Source organism: Anser brachyrhynchus (assembly GCF_964034855.1).
Source record: "Anser brachyrhynchus genome assembly, chromosome: Z".
Taxonomy (NCBI): domain Eukaryota; kingdom Metazoa; phylum Chordata; class Aves; order Anseriformes; family Anatidae; genus Anser; species Anser brachyrhynchus.
The window spans coordinates 22,919,097-22,933,955 of record NC_137697.1 but is presented as its reverse complement, the minus strand read 5'-3'; the positions used below and the strand labels follow the sequence as shown (position 1 = coordinate 22,933,955).

At 37.1% G+C, this 14,859-nt stretch overlaps 1 protein-coding gene across 3 annotated transcripts in view; it reads right to left on the bottom strand.

Moving 5' to 3' along the window:
• Positions 1 to 6,094: 6,094 nt before the first annotated feature.
• ZNF366 (zinc finger protein 366) overlaps positions 6,095 to 14,859 on the bottom strand; it is a 34,994-nt gene continuing 26,229 nt past the window's right edge. For all 3 annotated transcript variants that reach the window (XM_080572913.1, XM_080572911.1, XM_080572912.1), the window contains exons 5-6: positions 11,071 to 11,245; positions 6,095 to 8,406 (exon numbers count right to left, since the gene is read on the bottom strand). In XM_080572913.1, coding sequence (XP_080429039.1) covers positions 7,871 to 8,406; positions 11,071 to 11,245 — 711 coding nt within the window. In that variant the 3' untranslated portion in view covers positions 6,095 to 7,870. The remainder of the gene's footprint in view (positions 8,407 to 11,070; positions 11,246 to 14,859) is intronic.

Sequence of the window (14,859 nt, the reverse complement as noted above, 5' to 3'; positions counted from 1 at the left end):
TCTGACTGCCAGGACTTTTCAAATATGAAGGAGAGAGGCTTGGCAACTCCATCAGCCAGTTCCCTCAGGATCCTGGGATACCTGTCATTGGGTCCTGTACACTTTTACCTGTTCAGTTTCATCAGGTGGTCTCGAACCGTGTCTTCGCTTAGATTGGGTGCACCTATTTAAGTTGCATTTGTCCCTCAGCTACTTGTTACAGAAGAATGAGCACAAAAGGCTACTTGAGGACTCCTCATCCCATTCAGAGTGAAATTAGGCAGTTTTGCATAATGTTGGGATGATATAATTTTAATTGGACTGATTGTACTGGAGTGGGTGACATTTGTACGATCCATTCACATGATTCATTCTGCTGGCTGGCTGTGGGGTTGTCACCTCCCACATGGTCATGGTAGCAAGCATGTATGAGCTACTGTTATCGTAAGCAATCCCAGCCATTTCTGTAGGAAATATTTGAGAGTGGCATTACTTTTGCCAGTGCCTACTTCCAACTGTTGGCTCATGTGAAGTCTGACTCATGCAGTCCTTGTAAGTACTTGCGATGTAGTTAATCTCAGTTTAATAAAAATTTTTATGAGGGGGTAGTTTTTAATTTTATATTTATTTTTTTCCTTAGTAAAATCACATTTATTTCCAAGCTACTTGGCAGTGTTTGCAAGTGTATTTTTCAGACCTACATTATCAAGGACTTTTCTGGTCTTAGTGCTACTCTCACAGACTTCCAGCTACTCTGCACAATCCTGTTTCAATTCTTGTGTAACTTTCTTTGCAGCAGGACTTCACCATTGTTATCAATTTTCATTATCCTCATGTGACTGGCAGGAGAGCTGATTCTCTCTCTTGTATAAATTCTTTACCTACTGGTTTCAAAAAATTCATCTTGGCCTGTGAAACAACTCAAAGAGATAAAGAGTTACATACTTCTAGGAAAGTCCTTTAATTTGTAGCATAATGTGGCAAGGTCTGTGAAGAATTAACCATCTTGCAGTTTTCCATGGCAAGATATCACTCTTGTACTTTTTTTTTTTTACTTTTTTTTTTTTTAAGGTTTATATCAGCCTCTTATCTTGCTAAATTATCTATATTTCTTTTAGAATCATTTCTGTGATACCTTGTCTATCCTTTTTATGCTGTTTCCATCTTCACTATTTTATATAGTAGCTTTCCTTAGGGTAGGAACGCATTTCTTATTCTCATACAAATATATCATTCTCATTTAGCACACCTTGTCTTTTAACAGGTGAATTAGTGACTCGGTCCTAACTTATTCTTTAATGATTTTCCATTGAGAAAGATAAGGGTAGTAAAGTACTGAAATAAGTACAGTATAAGCAGAAAATCTCATTTCCAAAAACACAGGCAAACATTCTCCACCTAAGTAAATTGGCAGAGGCCTGCTGAAAAAAATGCTCACACTACAAGAGATGTTTCTATGCCAGAAGTAATTCACTGAAAGGGAATGATTTCTGGTTCTATTCAAACTAAATTATTTATAAGACTGGACTGGCTATACAATATTTTTTCAGACAGAGAAAAGAGAATGATAAGACATCAGAAAGTTTATTCACATAGTGGCTTTTCTCTGTTCAGTTGTGTTTTCTTTGTAGGTTGATCACTGGGAAAATTTATGGAATATGATCCAACACTGCATCATATCTGGGTACAGCATTACCAGTAATCCCTTCTTGTTTCAACATCTATAATTCTTGAAATGACTGGCACTCTGTATATGTTTTTGCATGGTCTGTATTTTGAACCAGTGTGCAAACACATTTAGCTGTACCAAACTACACAAGATGCAAAGTGTATGAGTGGGACAAGTTTGACAAGCAGTTCTGTATGCTGTCACGGTACTTAAACTAAAGTTTTAATCTGTTCAAGGTCTACCACCCTGCAACTTCATAGTGACTGTATTCATCGCTCCTGTCAGAGATATCCTATCTTATTGGCAGCTGTGTCAGGTTTTTTTCATTTTAATGGTTCATTAACTTATGTCATAATAGCTGTATTAATTTGTCTGTCTCCATAGCAATGCTTTAGATACACTGAGCTCTTCCCTACTTTTCACTAAGGCACAGAAATGACCTGGAAAAATCTCAAAGGCTCTCTTTCTCTTCTATTTCTTCTTGTTTGTTTGAAGACCCAAGTGAGCACAGTTAAGTTTTCAACAAAAATGAAAAGTAAGACTGTAAAAAGGACCAAATATACATCTTTTCTAAATTATATTGTTGCAACTGAAAAAGAGGAAACTGAGAATCAGTTATACTGAGTCACATGGGAATGAAGCAGGTCATTCCCCAGCTAAAGAAACATATCTTCCTCCTCATGTAGAACTAGTTTATAATCTTCATTGTGTTTATTAATTGCAATCAGAAAGAAAAAGAGAGGAGAGAACGAGAGGGAGGAAGAGAGAGAGATAGAGAGAAGAAAATAAGAAAGAAAAGGTTTATTTCTGTTTCATTTGGCCTCAATGTATTTCTGGTGTTTGTATGACTCTTCTGTGTTTTTTAAGATGCATTCCTCTTAGAATTGGAAACCGAATATCTCTATCTTCTTTATTACTTGAATTATTTCATAACCAGTATTCCAGTTGCTTTCTCTCTGTGTCCAAAAACAAATGTAAATGGTCCCTGTGAAGTCTGATAATGCTAATTCCGTCCAGATCTCATTAAAAAAAACATATCCAATAATTTACTCATCACTTAGAAGTGATGTTTTCCATCAACAAAAGAAACTCCTAACCTCTGAGTTCTGAGTCTTCTGCTTATTCCTGAAATTTAAAGGAATTCCTAGTTCCTTAACTTCAATACTCTAACACATCTGTGTTTTGTTCTCTCTTTTTATAAGATGAATATCTTTGAAACGTCTTTAAGGTAAGGGTTACACCTTTCTTTTTTTAGCTTCTCTAATGCTAAATTAACAAATGTCATGATCATTCCAAAGTATTTTTGTGTTCTCCTTGCAGTCTGTAATAATAAAATGAATTTGCTGTCTCAAGGGACATGGCAACCCTTCTTTCCTTGTCTCCTAACTACTCTTCTGTCATTCTTTTAGGTTTCCCTTTAAAAGGACCACCCTTCAATGGTGCTGAGTGAAGTATGGCCTTGTGAGACCAACTCCATATGTTTACTGTATAAAATAGCTAGGGTGCCAAGAGCTCCAGATCAATTTCAATAGTACAGCAGCATCTCTGGTATATATTTATTTGTTTAAATTAATGCAATGCATCATATATTCTTTTACTATTGAGATGGAAAGAGAGAAAATAAATATTCACCAATAGTTGGTCCATATTTTGAGTTGGGCTTTTAAATTATAGCCCAGTGTTCTGTGTGAAATATATATACACCACATTATCTGCAAAATCTGTTAGAAGTACTAAATGTTAGCTTTGATACATCTAGTTCAGCAAAGCAGACATGGCTTATTTTCAAAACTGTTAATAATTATGAAAAACTTCTTGGTTTAATAGCAATGGTACTTTTATTACTTCTTAACTGTACACTCATAACAACAGAGTCCAGCAGCACAATGTGAAGAGAGTAATCAAAGAATAGCCATGAGACCGAAACAGAGTTAAAAAAAGGCAAGTATAACAGAATTAATTAGTCTTTCTGGTATCTTTCCAAGAGTGTGTTTTGCAATACACAGCACAGGATAAAATTATGTTATAAAATTAAAATAGAGAGTTTTATCGTTTGAGCTGCTGAGCACATTGCAGTTGTCTTTGCCATCACAGGCTAGAGGCTGCCCAGCAGCCAGGAGAACTCCAGTTCATACGGAGATAGCTGAGTCCAGGTAGCCACACACAAAACATCATTTCAGAGTTACCTACAACTCATCTTTCTCAGTAAATAGGTCATATTTCTTTATCCGTAAATTTTACTAACCCAACTTCTGATTTTTCATCCACCTATGCTGTTCTGCAGTGTCTTGCTGAGTTCTCCTTGCTCCTCTTAACAGCAGAAAAATCTCCAGCTTAACAATCTACATGCCTTCATTTACTCAAACTTATGGTGTTGTCCATTTACTTTTACTCAGTGGGTCTTCTTGAGCATCTGGTTTGTAACGTATCTCTGCTGTATTAGTTAGTGGTCATTCTTATTTGCTCTGATGCGCTCTAAGAGAATGAAGTTAGGCTTCTTGTAGTAATGGAGGGAAGCAGTATGAACGTTATTTAATATAGATATTGTCGTGAAGACTGTTTTTCAATTTCATATGGTATCACAAGTTGAAAACTCAAATCACAAAGAAGAGTCAGATAGATGCATTTTGCCTACCATGCTGTAAGAAGAAGGTAGGTAGACTCAGATTAGGAAGGAGTAAAGAAAATAAATAAATAAATAAATAAAGATTGCCCCAAGGTCCAGGAGCAATGGCTCTACAGGACTTCTGGGCCTCTGTTCAAAGCAAAACAAGGAAGCTAATCCCTCAAAAATTAGAAATGGGAAGTAACTTCATTATGAGAGCAAATTTCAATAAAGCATTTTCAAAGCTATTAAAAAGCAAAGGCTGTTACTGTCTGTTCCCAAAATGGTGCCAATGTAAATAGTGTGAAAATAACTTATGTTTGGAAAGCAAGGTGCTTCACAATGAAGGCTGTTATTTCACTTTTAATGTGTCCCCCGGGGCCTCTGTATAACAAGTGTCATAAACTCAGCTGTATTATGTTCTGCAGTTGAGAGGACTATCATCTAATCCTTTTGCCTGGGTCACTTGACACTTGTCTCCTTATCTCAGTACCAATTTTGTTTGCAATTCTTCTTAGGCTTTTGGATGAGTTGTTTACTATTCTAATATGAATTAACCTTGGGTGCTTGTGAATTAGCTTAGTGTGACTATGTGACTGGGCACAGTCTCAAAGTCTTATTGTAATATAATATTCTCTGCTTTCTAGGAAAAATGTAAGAAAAGTGAAGCACATTACAAATTAGTCACAAATAGCACTGCTACTCTCCTGTCTACCTTCCTGTATGTATATGGTTGTCAATTGCTTTTGCTCCAGTGAGATGTGGAATTGGAGTAGATAAATTGGCTGCAGAGGAAGTTAGATTGAAAATGTGTGGGTTAATCATTCAGACAACCAGAATTTTTTCCAGTGATTTCCTTTCATGAGGACACCTCTGGCACTTTTCCTTATGGGGGAAATCCCTGTAGGGGTACTCTGGACTGTATACTTTTAGAATACATCATTTTCATGGTTAGGACGTTATCTGCTACAGATAGATTTTCCACGGAATTCAAGACCAACTCCTGTAATATATAGTACTTTCAACTACAGAGAGAGACTATTGAACTCCACTAGGCATTTCTGAAAACTCTACTCACTAGTTCACATAAGAAAATGGGAGTTGAACTCTGCTGAAACTGACGTCTTTGTTCCATTTTTCTGGAATGGTCTTGATATGTAACCACTTGTTTCTTGATAAGGATTGTCTGCCTGTCCTGTAACATTCTCCATTTTATAAACAACAATGCTTTGCTATGAAAGGGTTGCATTTTTGCTCTACTCCCGGCAGAACTGCAGGGCCTTGCTCAGTTCAACTCATCTGCAATACAGAAATTACAGAAAATGCATTATAATATATATATATATGTATATAGGTTCCAGATTTTGTTGCTTATTTGTTTTATCATAGGAACTAATATGGCTGTAAAGGTGGAGAGGACTGATCTTAAAAAGTGCAGAGCTGGGAACTACACCACCTTAAAGAGACATTTCTGAGAGTAAGTGGGATTTTTTTCTGGCAGAGGCAAGATAATTACAAGGAGGGTAAATGCAGGACTTCGTCCCATTTCTAAGAGACAATCTCATAGATCACGCTGAATATCTACTTGGTCTTTTCCCCTCTAGTCCTAGAAAGAATGCAGCTGAGCATATTACTCTAGAAAATTTTCTGATTCCTCTGCTCAAGATTTCCTTGAAAGACAGCTCCTTTTTCAAATGAGTTATTATGCAGCAAAGAACAAGTTAAATGTATATAATAAAATAGCTCTTCACTGAAAACAATGGCCTGTGTACCTCTGAAATATACCTCATTTTGAAAGACATCATTCAGTTGTCCTGAATTCACTTACATTCCACATCAACTTGGTATAACCTCTTTATTTTTAAAAAAGTATGTACATCAGCTGTAGAGTTAATTACATGTAGAAGAGCAACCCGTACATTAAAGCTTCACACATCAACAGTTTTTTCTCCTTTTCATTCAGAGTCTTTATTATGCCAAGTTTAAATACTGAAAGACGGAACCATCTCCTGCAAGCTCAGAGTGCACAAACACAGTTTTATATGATTGATTAGCTGGTAGGTGTGAGAATTGTTACTTCTGTAAGGTGAGAAGTTTCTTATAATGGTAGAGAGCTGCAGCAACAGGTTTCTAGCCTTAGCAAGCCATAAGAATATGACTTTATATTTAATTATAACTTACTGTATATTAAGCATTACAACAAGGTATTCTGAATCAAGAGCTTGGCAGGTAAGTGAAGAAGGTAGTAATATTTGGAAATGATGTACCATATATAGGGATTTAAACTATTGAGCTGTGATCTCAAAATTACATAGGAATAATTAAATGACTTATTAAATCTTTATTTCCTTATAAGCAATGGAATGGTTTGGGGCCATTTGTCTTATATCTTGAAGATGTGGGAATCAAGGTGCTAGTCAAACAACTCATGCAATTGATGGAGTGTACTTAATGAAATGTAATTTCAACATCTTTGTTATATTGCATGGGAATCACAGGATATAAAGCTGGGAATGACTCATTAAAAACAGCATGAGTGGAATTCTTCTGTAAGGCTTGGAGCTTACTGGTCAAGCTGTGTTAATGAGGGAAAAAATCTGACTCAGATAGGAGGAAATCTAAAAACTGTTTTTCTCTGTCAAGTATTGCTTGCCCTGTAAGGGCTCTTTTTTGGCATCCCTTCCAAAATAAAGTCTGATCAGACTTCGTAATTTCAAGCTTGCTAGCCAAGATAAACTGGAAGAGATAAATGGCAAAATTACATCATTTTCTCAATGAAATGACTCTCTTTGTTTTGTGTGTAATTACAGCAAGACTTGCAAATGCTACATGCTACTGCTGCTCATTAAATGCATTGGTGTGAACAGACATTAGAATAAAATGTCAACATTGTCCATGCTATTTCACTTGAAGAATTGATGAATACTTCCATACTGACTGAAACATAGCAAAATACAAGCATCTTCTTTGCCAGAGGAAAAGCTTCTGCGACCATAACAAAAACCAAGTCTTTTCAAAGCCATAAAAAATTGCACTTCACTATCTCACCAAAAGTTAGCATTTCTTCTTAATTTGTTTCCCATTTTTCACTGTAAGTCGTTAAACTAACATACTCACTGCAGTAAATGAAAGTATGTGCATGTGTTAGTTCTGAAAGGGATAGCGCTTTCGTGCACTACATATTTAACAGTTCTCTTGCTTATGCTGTGAAATGTTTACTATTTTCAGATTTTTTGACACCTATGGTTAGAAGTGTTCTTATATATTTTAAACAGATAATAAATCAAACACTAAAGTATGTTGCTTTTGATAAGTAGAAAATTGTGTATAAGTCTCTACCACCACAGAAAAAGGAAAATAAACTTTTGTACCCACCCCATTGTCTGTTTATACATCAAATGGATAAGTATAAAAATGTTATTCTTTAAAACCTAGTGCATTTCTTTATCCCCTTTAACTGCTTTATTGTTTTCATGTACATATTTTACCTTAATTTATTTTTATTGATTTAGCCTGTTGATTTCTAAAGACTACTACAAAATTTCAGGCTTTGGTAAATTACAGTTCATGCTAAAAGATATCTGTTTCTCGTTTTCCAGCTGTTTTAAAATGTCCATTTAAATGCCTATAAGCATTGTTTGTTTTTCCATTTTTCTTTCCAATAATTCTTTCAAACTTTTGTTCCTGTGCTTGAAATACAAGTAATCAGAGAGAGAATGGCCAAGTCTGGCCTTTTCAAAAGATCTAAAGCTCAGGTGTTCTTTATTGTTTGCAGTGTCTCTCTCTCCTTGGCTCTCCTGGTTGTCTGAATCCCCTATTCTTTTCTCCAGTCCTCCCTCACTTAACATTTCTTCATTCTCATTGCAGTAGGACTCTCTGAAGCCCTTCATCATGCAGTCTGGTTTGCCAGACAGATCTTGAGGTGTATATAGCTTGTTGCTGTCATGATGATACATGCCAGGGCTGTACTGCTCTGCTTCATAGCAGTTGTCTTCCTCTTCTTCCTGGCATGAGCTTCCCTTGGCACTCTCGCCATCTGAATGAAATGAGATTCCTTTCCCTTGGCTCTTCTGGGAAAGATCAAAGGGCTCTTCCTGTTCCAAGCTTCTCAAGACATTTGTCTGGGACAGAGCAATTCTTCCTCTTCCAAAACCTTGTAGTGTTAAGAGGGGGGAGAAAAGGAACAATTTATATATAGCAAATGGTACTATGTGATACATGGTTAAAACAGAAAATTTGAGGTGGCCTTCTGTTTGATATTCTACCTCTGTCTTCCACTCAGCTATCTCCAAACACTTTAATGTTTACATCTCATGACATCCCCTTTGAGATGCTGTTAAAAGAAATGCTATTGGATTCACCTCACAACCAGGTCAAGACACACAAAACATTCTGCTGTTCATGCCAGACATTTGGCGAGAGAGCTAGGAATAAAAGTGAAGTGTCTGGCCTCTTGTAAACTATTTTTGCCCATGAACCTACCCACTTCCTTCTTCCTATTTTTTTTAGTGAACACTTTGATCTAAACCATCACATGCCAAAATCAAAGTTCTAGTTTTTGCACACTCTTTTCCAGAGGAGTGGGAGAGATTAAAAATGTGTTAATATGTTTGTTCTGTGGACACTCCAGTTCAAAGTTACTACACTAAAATGAAAACACAATCCTGTCTTATCAGTCCACTACGTCCTCTCTCCTCAACTTTTTTGCTCTCATCCAGTGCCACTGAAAAGCTTCATGACATAGTTAGTGCTTCAGCTTGAGGAAAACATCATAGCCAAATGAAGATTTTGAACTGCACTGTATAAAACTGCGTGTGGTCCTGGGTCTGTTTTGTCTTAGTATTTGTCAAAGCATCTCCTCTCTGTTCTTGCTAGAAACCGAGTCATTGCCACCAGGATGCAGAGAAGATTCAGATATTACAGGTACAGTCTGCCTTAACTTAAAAAATGGTGACACAACTGGGATGAGGATTTCACTCAGCAGCAAAAATCTATAGCAGAAATTATTTTACTTGCTTAGCTTTTTTTTTTTTTTTTTTTTTTCTTCTCAGTAATTTGATCCATTGTCTGCAGGATTTATACAGCCTCCAGCCTCTCTAGATACAGCTGTTACTTTGCAACTGTGTTGTGTTTGTTAAAACGGCTCGTGAGCAGGTGGCAGCCTTTGCAAATTTTCTTGTGTCTGATGAGCCTAAAGGACTGAAGAATTGCTGTACACTGAAAAGCACTTAGGCTGTCTTCAATTACAAGTAATCATGTAACTAGCATGGTGTGGTAGGAGAGGGGGGGGGGAAGAAAAAAAAGAAAAAAGAGATATTTACAGCATTACTTGTTAGGATCTTTGTAAATTTTGTCCCAAATGTCATTACAAGACGTGTTTTCCATACACATTAGGATGCATTAAAGCCTAAATTTTAGGCTGCAATAATTATTACCCTCAAGAGAGTTATTTATCCAGACAGTCTAAACAAACAAAATACCTTGGATACTCAAATGATCAAAACAATCCTCCCTAGTATCCTAACTTCTCTAGATAGCATGTGTGCACATGATTTTAGGAAGTGTATGTGTTGGGTCAGAGGTAGGAAATACTTTGCCGGATACCCTGAACTGTCAAAAGCCCATAAACTTTGAGATGAGGGAGGATTGCCTTCCTCCATTCACATGTGTCTCTGTAAATTGGATATGAACTTACAGTCTTTGATTAATGTCAGATGCATCGATATGGCACAGAATAAATGCATCTTGAACAGAAAGGCTCCTGTACATAGAGCTATTCAGGCTTCCATTCCAATCTGGAATTCAATAAGCAATGAGAAAGACCAGTGAAAGTTTCCAGACTTTTTTCTTCTGTCAGCTTTGAATGGATTTTTGATTTATTCTCATGTTAAAAACATGTGGATGTACCTCAAGCATGAGAGAAATACTATAAATTCCTAACCAGATATGTCTGAGGAATAATGTGTTCTTGTCAATGGTTGCTAGGGTGTGGTCTGTCAGCATTCAGGAGTCAAACTGGTCCAAAACTGAAAAATTTATTCAGAAATGATGGAACTACACCTTCAGTCAGGAATGTAGTTGAGTCATCCCAGGGAAGTGGTTAAGTCCCTATCCCTGGAGGTATTCAAAAGACATGCAGGTGTGATGTTTAGGGATATGATCTAGTGGTAGACTTGGCAGTGCTAGGTTAACAGTTGGACTTGATGATTTTAGAGGGTCTTTTCTAACCTAAATGATTCTACGGTCAATGCATTTTTAGCTACATCCTCCAAGCATACCCTTGGCCAGCTACATGTGCTAGTCTCACTAAGGATGAGACTCCACCAGCTCACTGTCATTTGTGTGTCAGGGGTACCCACATGCTAGAAGAAGCTCTGCAGTGCTGTGGATATTGCACCATCCCCACAGTGATGAAGACGGGGAGCCCTCTACTTAAGTACAAGAACATTTGGTGTGGCTTCATAAATGCTTTAGCACTACTGACTGTATTCTCCCTAACACCTGAAAATGGCAATATAGTGTGCTGAAATGACTTCCTTTGTGCTCACAAGTGCTGTCTCATTTTTTCTCCGACTATTACTCCATCTCAGTCTGCATCTCTGTCTCATTAGAAATCTAGTTTGATGTGTACCTCTGATCTGTAGCACTGCAGTAATATGGATAGTTAATGATAACCTCCCAGGCATCAGGTTTCAATTTCTTCCAATAGCATTGGATCTATGATATAAGATTGTAGATCTGTGGTACAAAGCCTTTTCAGACTTACTGATATGTGTTTTCAAACCTCTTAGAGAACAATTTTGCTGATAAATATTACCTTGAGAATGAAATCCTCTTTCCATGACCCCATGTTTGACTTTCATGTGCCTTGTTAGGTTCCCCTTCAAGGTGAATTTGCTGGGACAGTAGAGGCACTTGAAAGGCTTACTGTCTGAGTGCAAGTGCATGTGTCCCATTAAATTGTGCATTCTGTTAAACTCCTTTCCACACAGCTGTCAAAAATAGTAAAAATAAAACTGGTTAGTTTTTGTAGGAGTATTTCCAAGGGAGAATATTTTAAAGGCAAATGTAACCTATCCTTCTCATCTTGAGCCTTAGCTGCTTCTGGCTGCATCTTGTTTTTTCAAAGACACAAGTGAAACCATAAAGACAAGAATATGTGGTTGAGTTTGATTCATCTAGGGCTTTCTGCAGTGCTGCCATTTTAAAAATTTGATGACTAGGAGAGACACATGGTCAAATATTCCCTAAAACCAGGGAGTGTTGTTTTAAGGAGGGGGGAGACTTCAGTACGTAACCTGAAAAGCTCTTAACTTGAATGAAATTCAGTTTAACTTTCTGTCTCAGTGAGCTATTTGGTTTGTAGTCTGTAAATCTGGCCTGTAATCAAGAAGAATGTCAGACAAAGATGGAGATACAAGATAAAATGAAAGGTTTTTATGAAACAGTCAAGCAGAATATCACTTCTCCTTTAGTGTAATGGAAATGACTGCACATTTTGCTTAAAGCTAGAAAAAGCAATTCCTTTTTTTTCTTTGCTTCTTGCTCCCCACATTCTTCTCATCTTCTGTTTACCAGCTTTTATGTTTTGGTGTCTCTGGTGAGTAAGCTGGAATTTAAACAGTCATGGAGCCGCAAGAATGAATCAGCTTTCCCTGAAACACATTCCTGACAGCTTGAGACATTGATCCTTCAGGTTTCCCTTTGATGAAACAATAAGTATTATCTTCTTTGTTGTTATTTTTCTAGATGGGTCCTTTTGTAGTCTCCTTCCTTATAAATCAAATGTACTCAAGACATGGAATTTTGACATCACTATTATAAGCTTCTAGTCTTACTTGTCTTCTGGTCTTTCCTTATCAGGATTTATAATTTTATTCATATTCAAGTGGCTGTTTCCATCCCATGTAAACTTCTGTGTTTGCTTTCTACTTTTACCCCTTTTTTGGATTGATTTTAGATAAATAGTCATACCATCAAAGTCATCTTGTTACCATCCCTGTTACTATGTAAGCCAGAATCCCTGAGTAACAGATTAATTTATTTTATTTTAATTTTCAAGGAGTGTACTCTTCTGGGAGAAAATGATTAAAAAGTGGTTACTGAGGTTCCACCAAATTTTGGTCTAATCTGACCAAATTTTGACTCAATTTATTTTGGCAGTAGAGAAGGTCAGGCATAGTACTTTTTGATTCAAATTCACACAGCCATCAGCTGCAATATCTGAATGAAACCTAAGTAGTGAAATGAACCTAGGTGAAGTAGTATTGAATCATTTGCTCTTGAAACCAAAATGGAAAAACAGCTAGCTAATAAAAAAAAAAAATCAGGGGTATTATTTTTAAATAAAAACTAGTGCTGAATGAATGCTTCAGAGAGAAAATTTCTGGAAATACTCACTTGCTTAAAAATATTTTTTCTAGAGCTGCATTATTTCTATAATTTTCTCTCTGTGATTTTGCTAAAATGAATGTTCTAGCAAACAAATTTATCAGCAAAGTATTCACAGAGAAAGTGGGGAAAAAAATAGCCACTGAAAATGAGTTAGTAATCTATGAAAATAAGATGTCAGATTCCAAGAGTCATCCATCCACTCAGGAAAGAGAACTGTCTCTCCTTTGCATTCAAAGAGAGCTGATGACTTATATTCAGTGAAAAGAATGCACCAAAAATCTTCTGAAAGTGCTGTGAGGAAACAAACAGAAGAAGCACTGAGGAGCACAGAAAAATCACAAGGAAGAAGAGCAGCTGATTGGATCTTGACAGCTGCTTAAACTGTATTCAGTGTGTCAATATTTCTCTGTCTATAAGAATGTCAATAATAATACTTCTCTACAACCTCTTAGCAGAAGGCTTCTGGTTACCTGCTTGTATTGTGGCTGACCTGCATTCTCACTAGCTTTTGCTTTCTGATAGCTAGGTCTTCACTTCTTCATCTATATTGTTAAGAAAGGAAAATCCGATTGAACAGGTGAAGGGCTAGAGTACTTCATGAAAACCTATTTTTCACATAAAAATACTTTATGAAGTATTAAGTTTGGTCTAGTAGGAGCAAATTTATATTTTTTTTCTGGATAATCAACATTTATTCCTCTTTCTTTATAAAAAAAATAGAGGGGACCTCCTAGAGGATAGATCCTTACAGCATAACGTTTTTTTGTGTCTGAATAAAGAGGGTAGGCTTTCCATTTCCCAAAGTCATGCACTGTCTTAGAGACACATAATGTGTTACCGTCCTGCAGTGTCCTCTGGGGACATGAGGAAATGGTGCCAGAGTAGAGAGGTGTGGCAGGAAAATGAAAGAAATGCAGATATGGGAATTGTTTTCAGAATGATGGTTCTATGTGGCATGGTATCTGGGTAAGATGTCCCTTTCAAAAGGCACAAGATGAGTTTTGGATGAATGTCCATGATTTAGAGGGTGAAGGGAGCTGTTCTGAAGCTCACATGCTGGAAGACAGCAACTCAGAGCTAGCTGAAATTCACAGCCAGTTCTTAAACAACTGCCTGAATCTGAACACCAAACTAGGAAGGGGAAAATGTTTTCTTCCTCTCTGATGGGACAGGGTTGGGACCACTGGTGAGCAATGTGAAAGATGACCCAGAGCCATGGGAGAGATCTCCAGAAGTCACCACAGAGCATCTTAGCACTCAGAGGGATGTAACGTTCATGCAAGAGAGCTTGGAATAGCAGAAACAACGTAGTTGCTTGTGGACCTTAGGCTTTCCAGTGAAGACAAAATAAAATTCACATCCTGAAGAGAAAAACCTCAGCTGTAAATCTTCTGAACACACTTTGATGCACTGGCTGGTGAAAAAGACTTCAGTATATTTTGCAAGAAATGCTGGATTAGTTCAACAATAGACTTCGTCTTCTTAAACTGCTGCATGGAGTGTCACCCTGCTACTTTTGCCAGTCTTGTTTTGTTTCTTCCAAAAGTACTTATAGCTCATATTTTCTTTGGGTTTAACTCCTGATCTAAACCCACAATTTTATGAGCAATGGGCAGAAGTGGTATGGACTGGAACTTCTGAAAAAACATTACCAAATGGGAATGAAGATGGAATATGCCTCATACTACCTTGCTTCAACACCGGAGCAGAGCCCAATTCATCTGAAATATGTAAGCAACTTCCTACTTGGCAAAGAAGATATTTTGACCTGTGACCATAAACCAGAATTGTTTAGGCTCACCTTTAACTACATATTTACAGTAGTAGAAAGAGATTTCAAAAATTCTGCTGCGAAGTGCATTTGGCTGGCTGCACTGGAGAAAGCTTGATTACTTTCTTTATTATGTGTCTGGAACATTACTGACTGTATCGCTTAAAGCAACTGTTAATTTCAGAGGAGCTTCCTTTACAAATCAGAATTAGCAATTCTGAACCATTTGGTACAACTCTTTCAGAAGTAGTGATTTTGTTTAAAACAAAAATAAAGAAGGAAGCACGGACTCAGGCCTTTAAGAGCTAAAGAGATGTTCACTCTTCAGAGAAAAATCAAACACAGATCCAGGCTGCAGCTGGATGCGGAAACAGAAGGGACAGCTCTTTGCTACTCCCTCATTTCAGATAGTCTGTGCTTAGCTGTGATTAGACACATAGG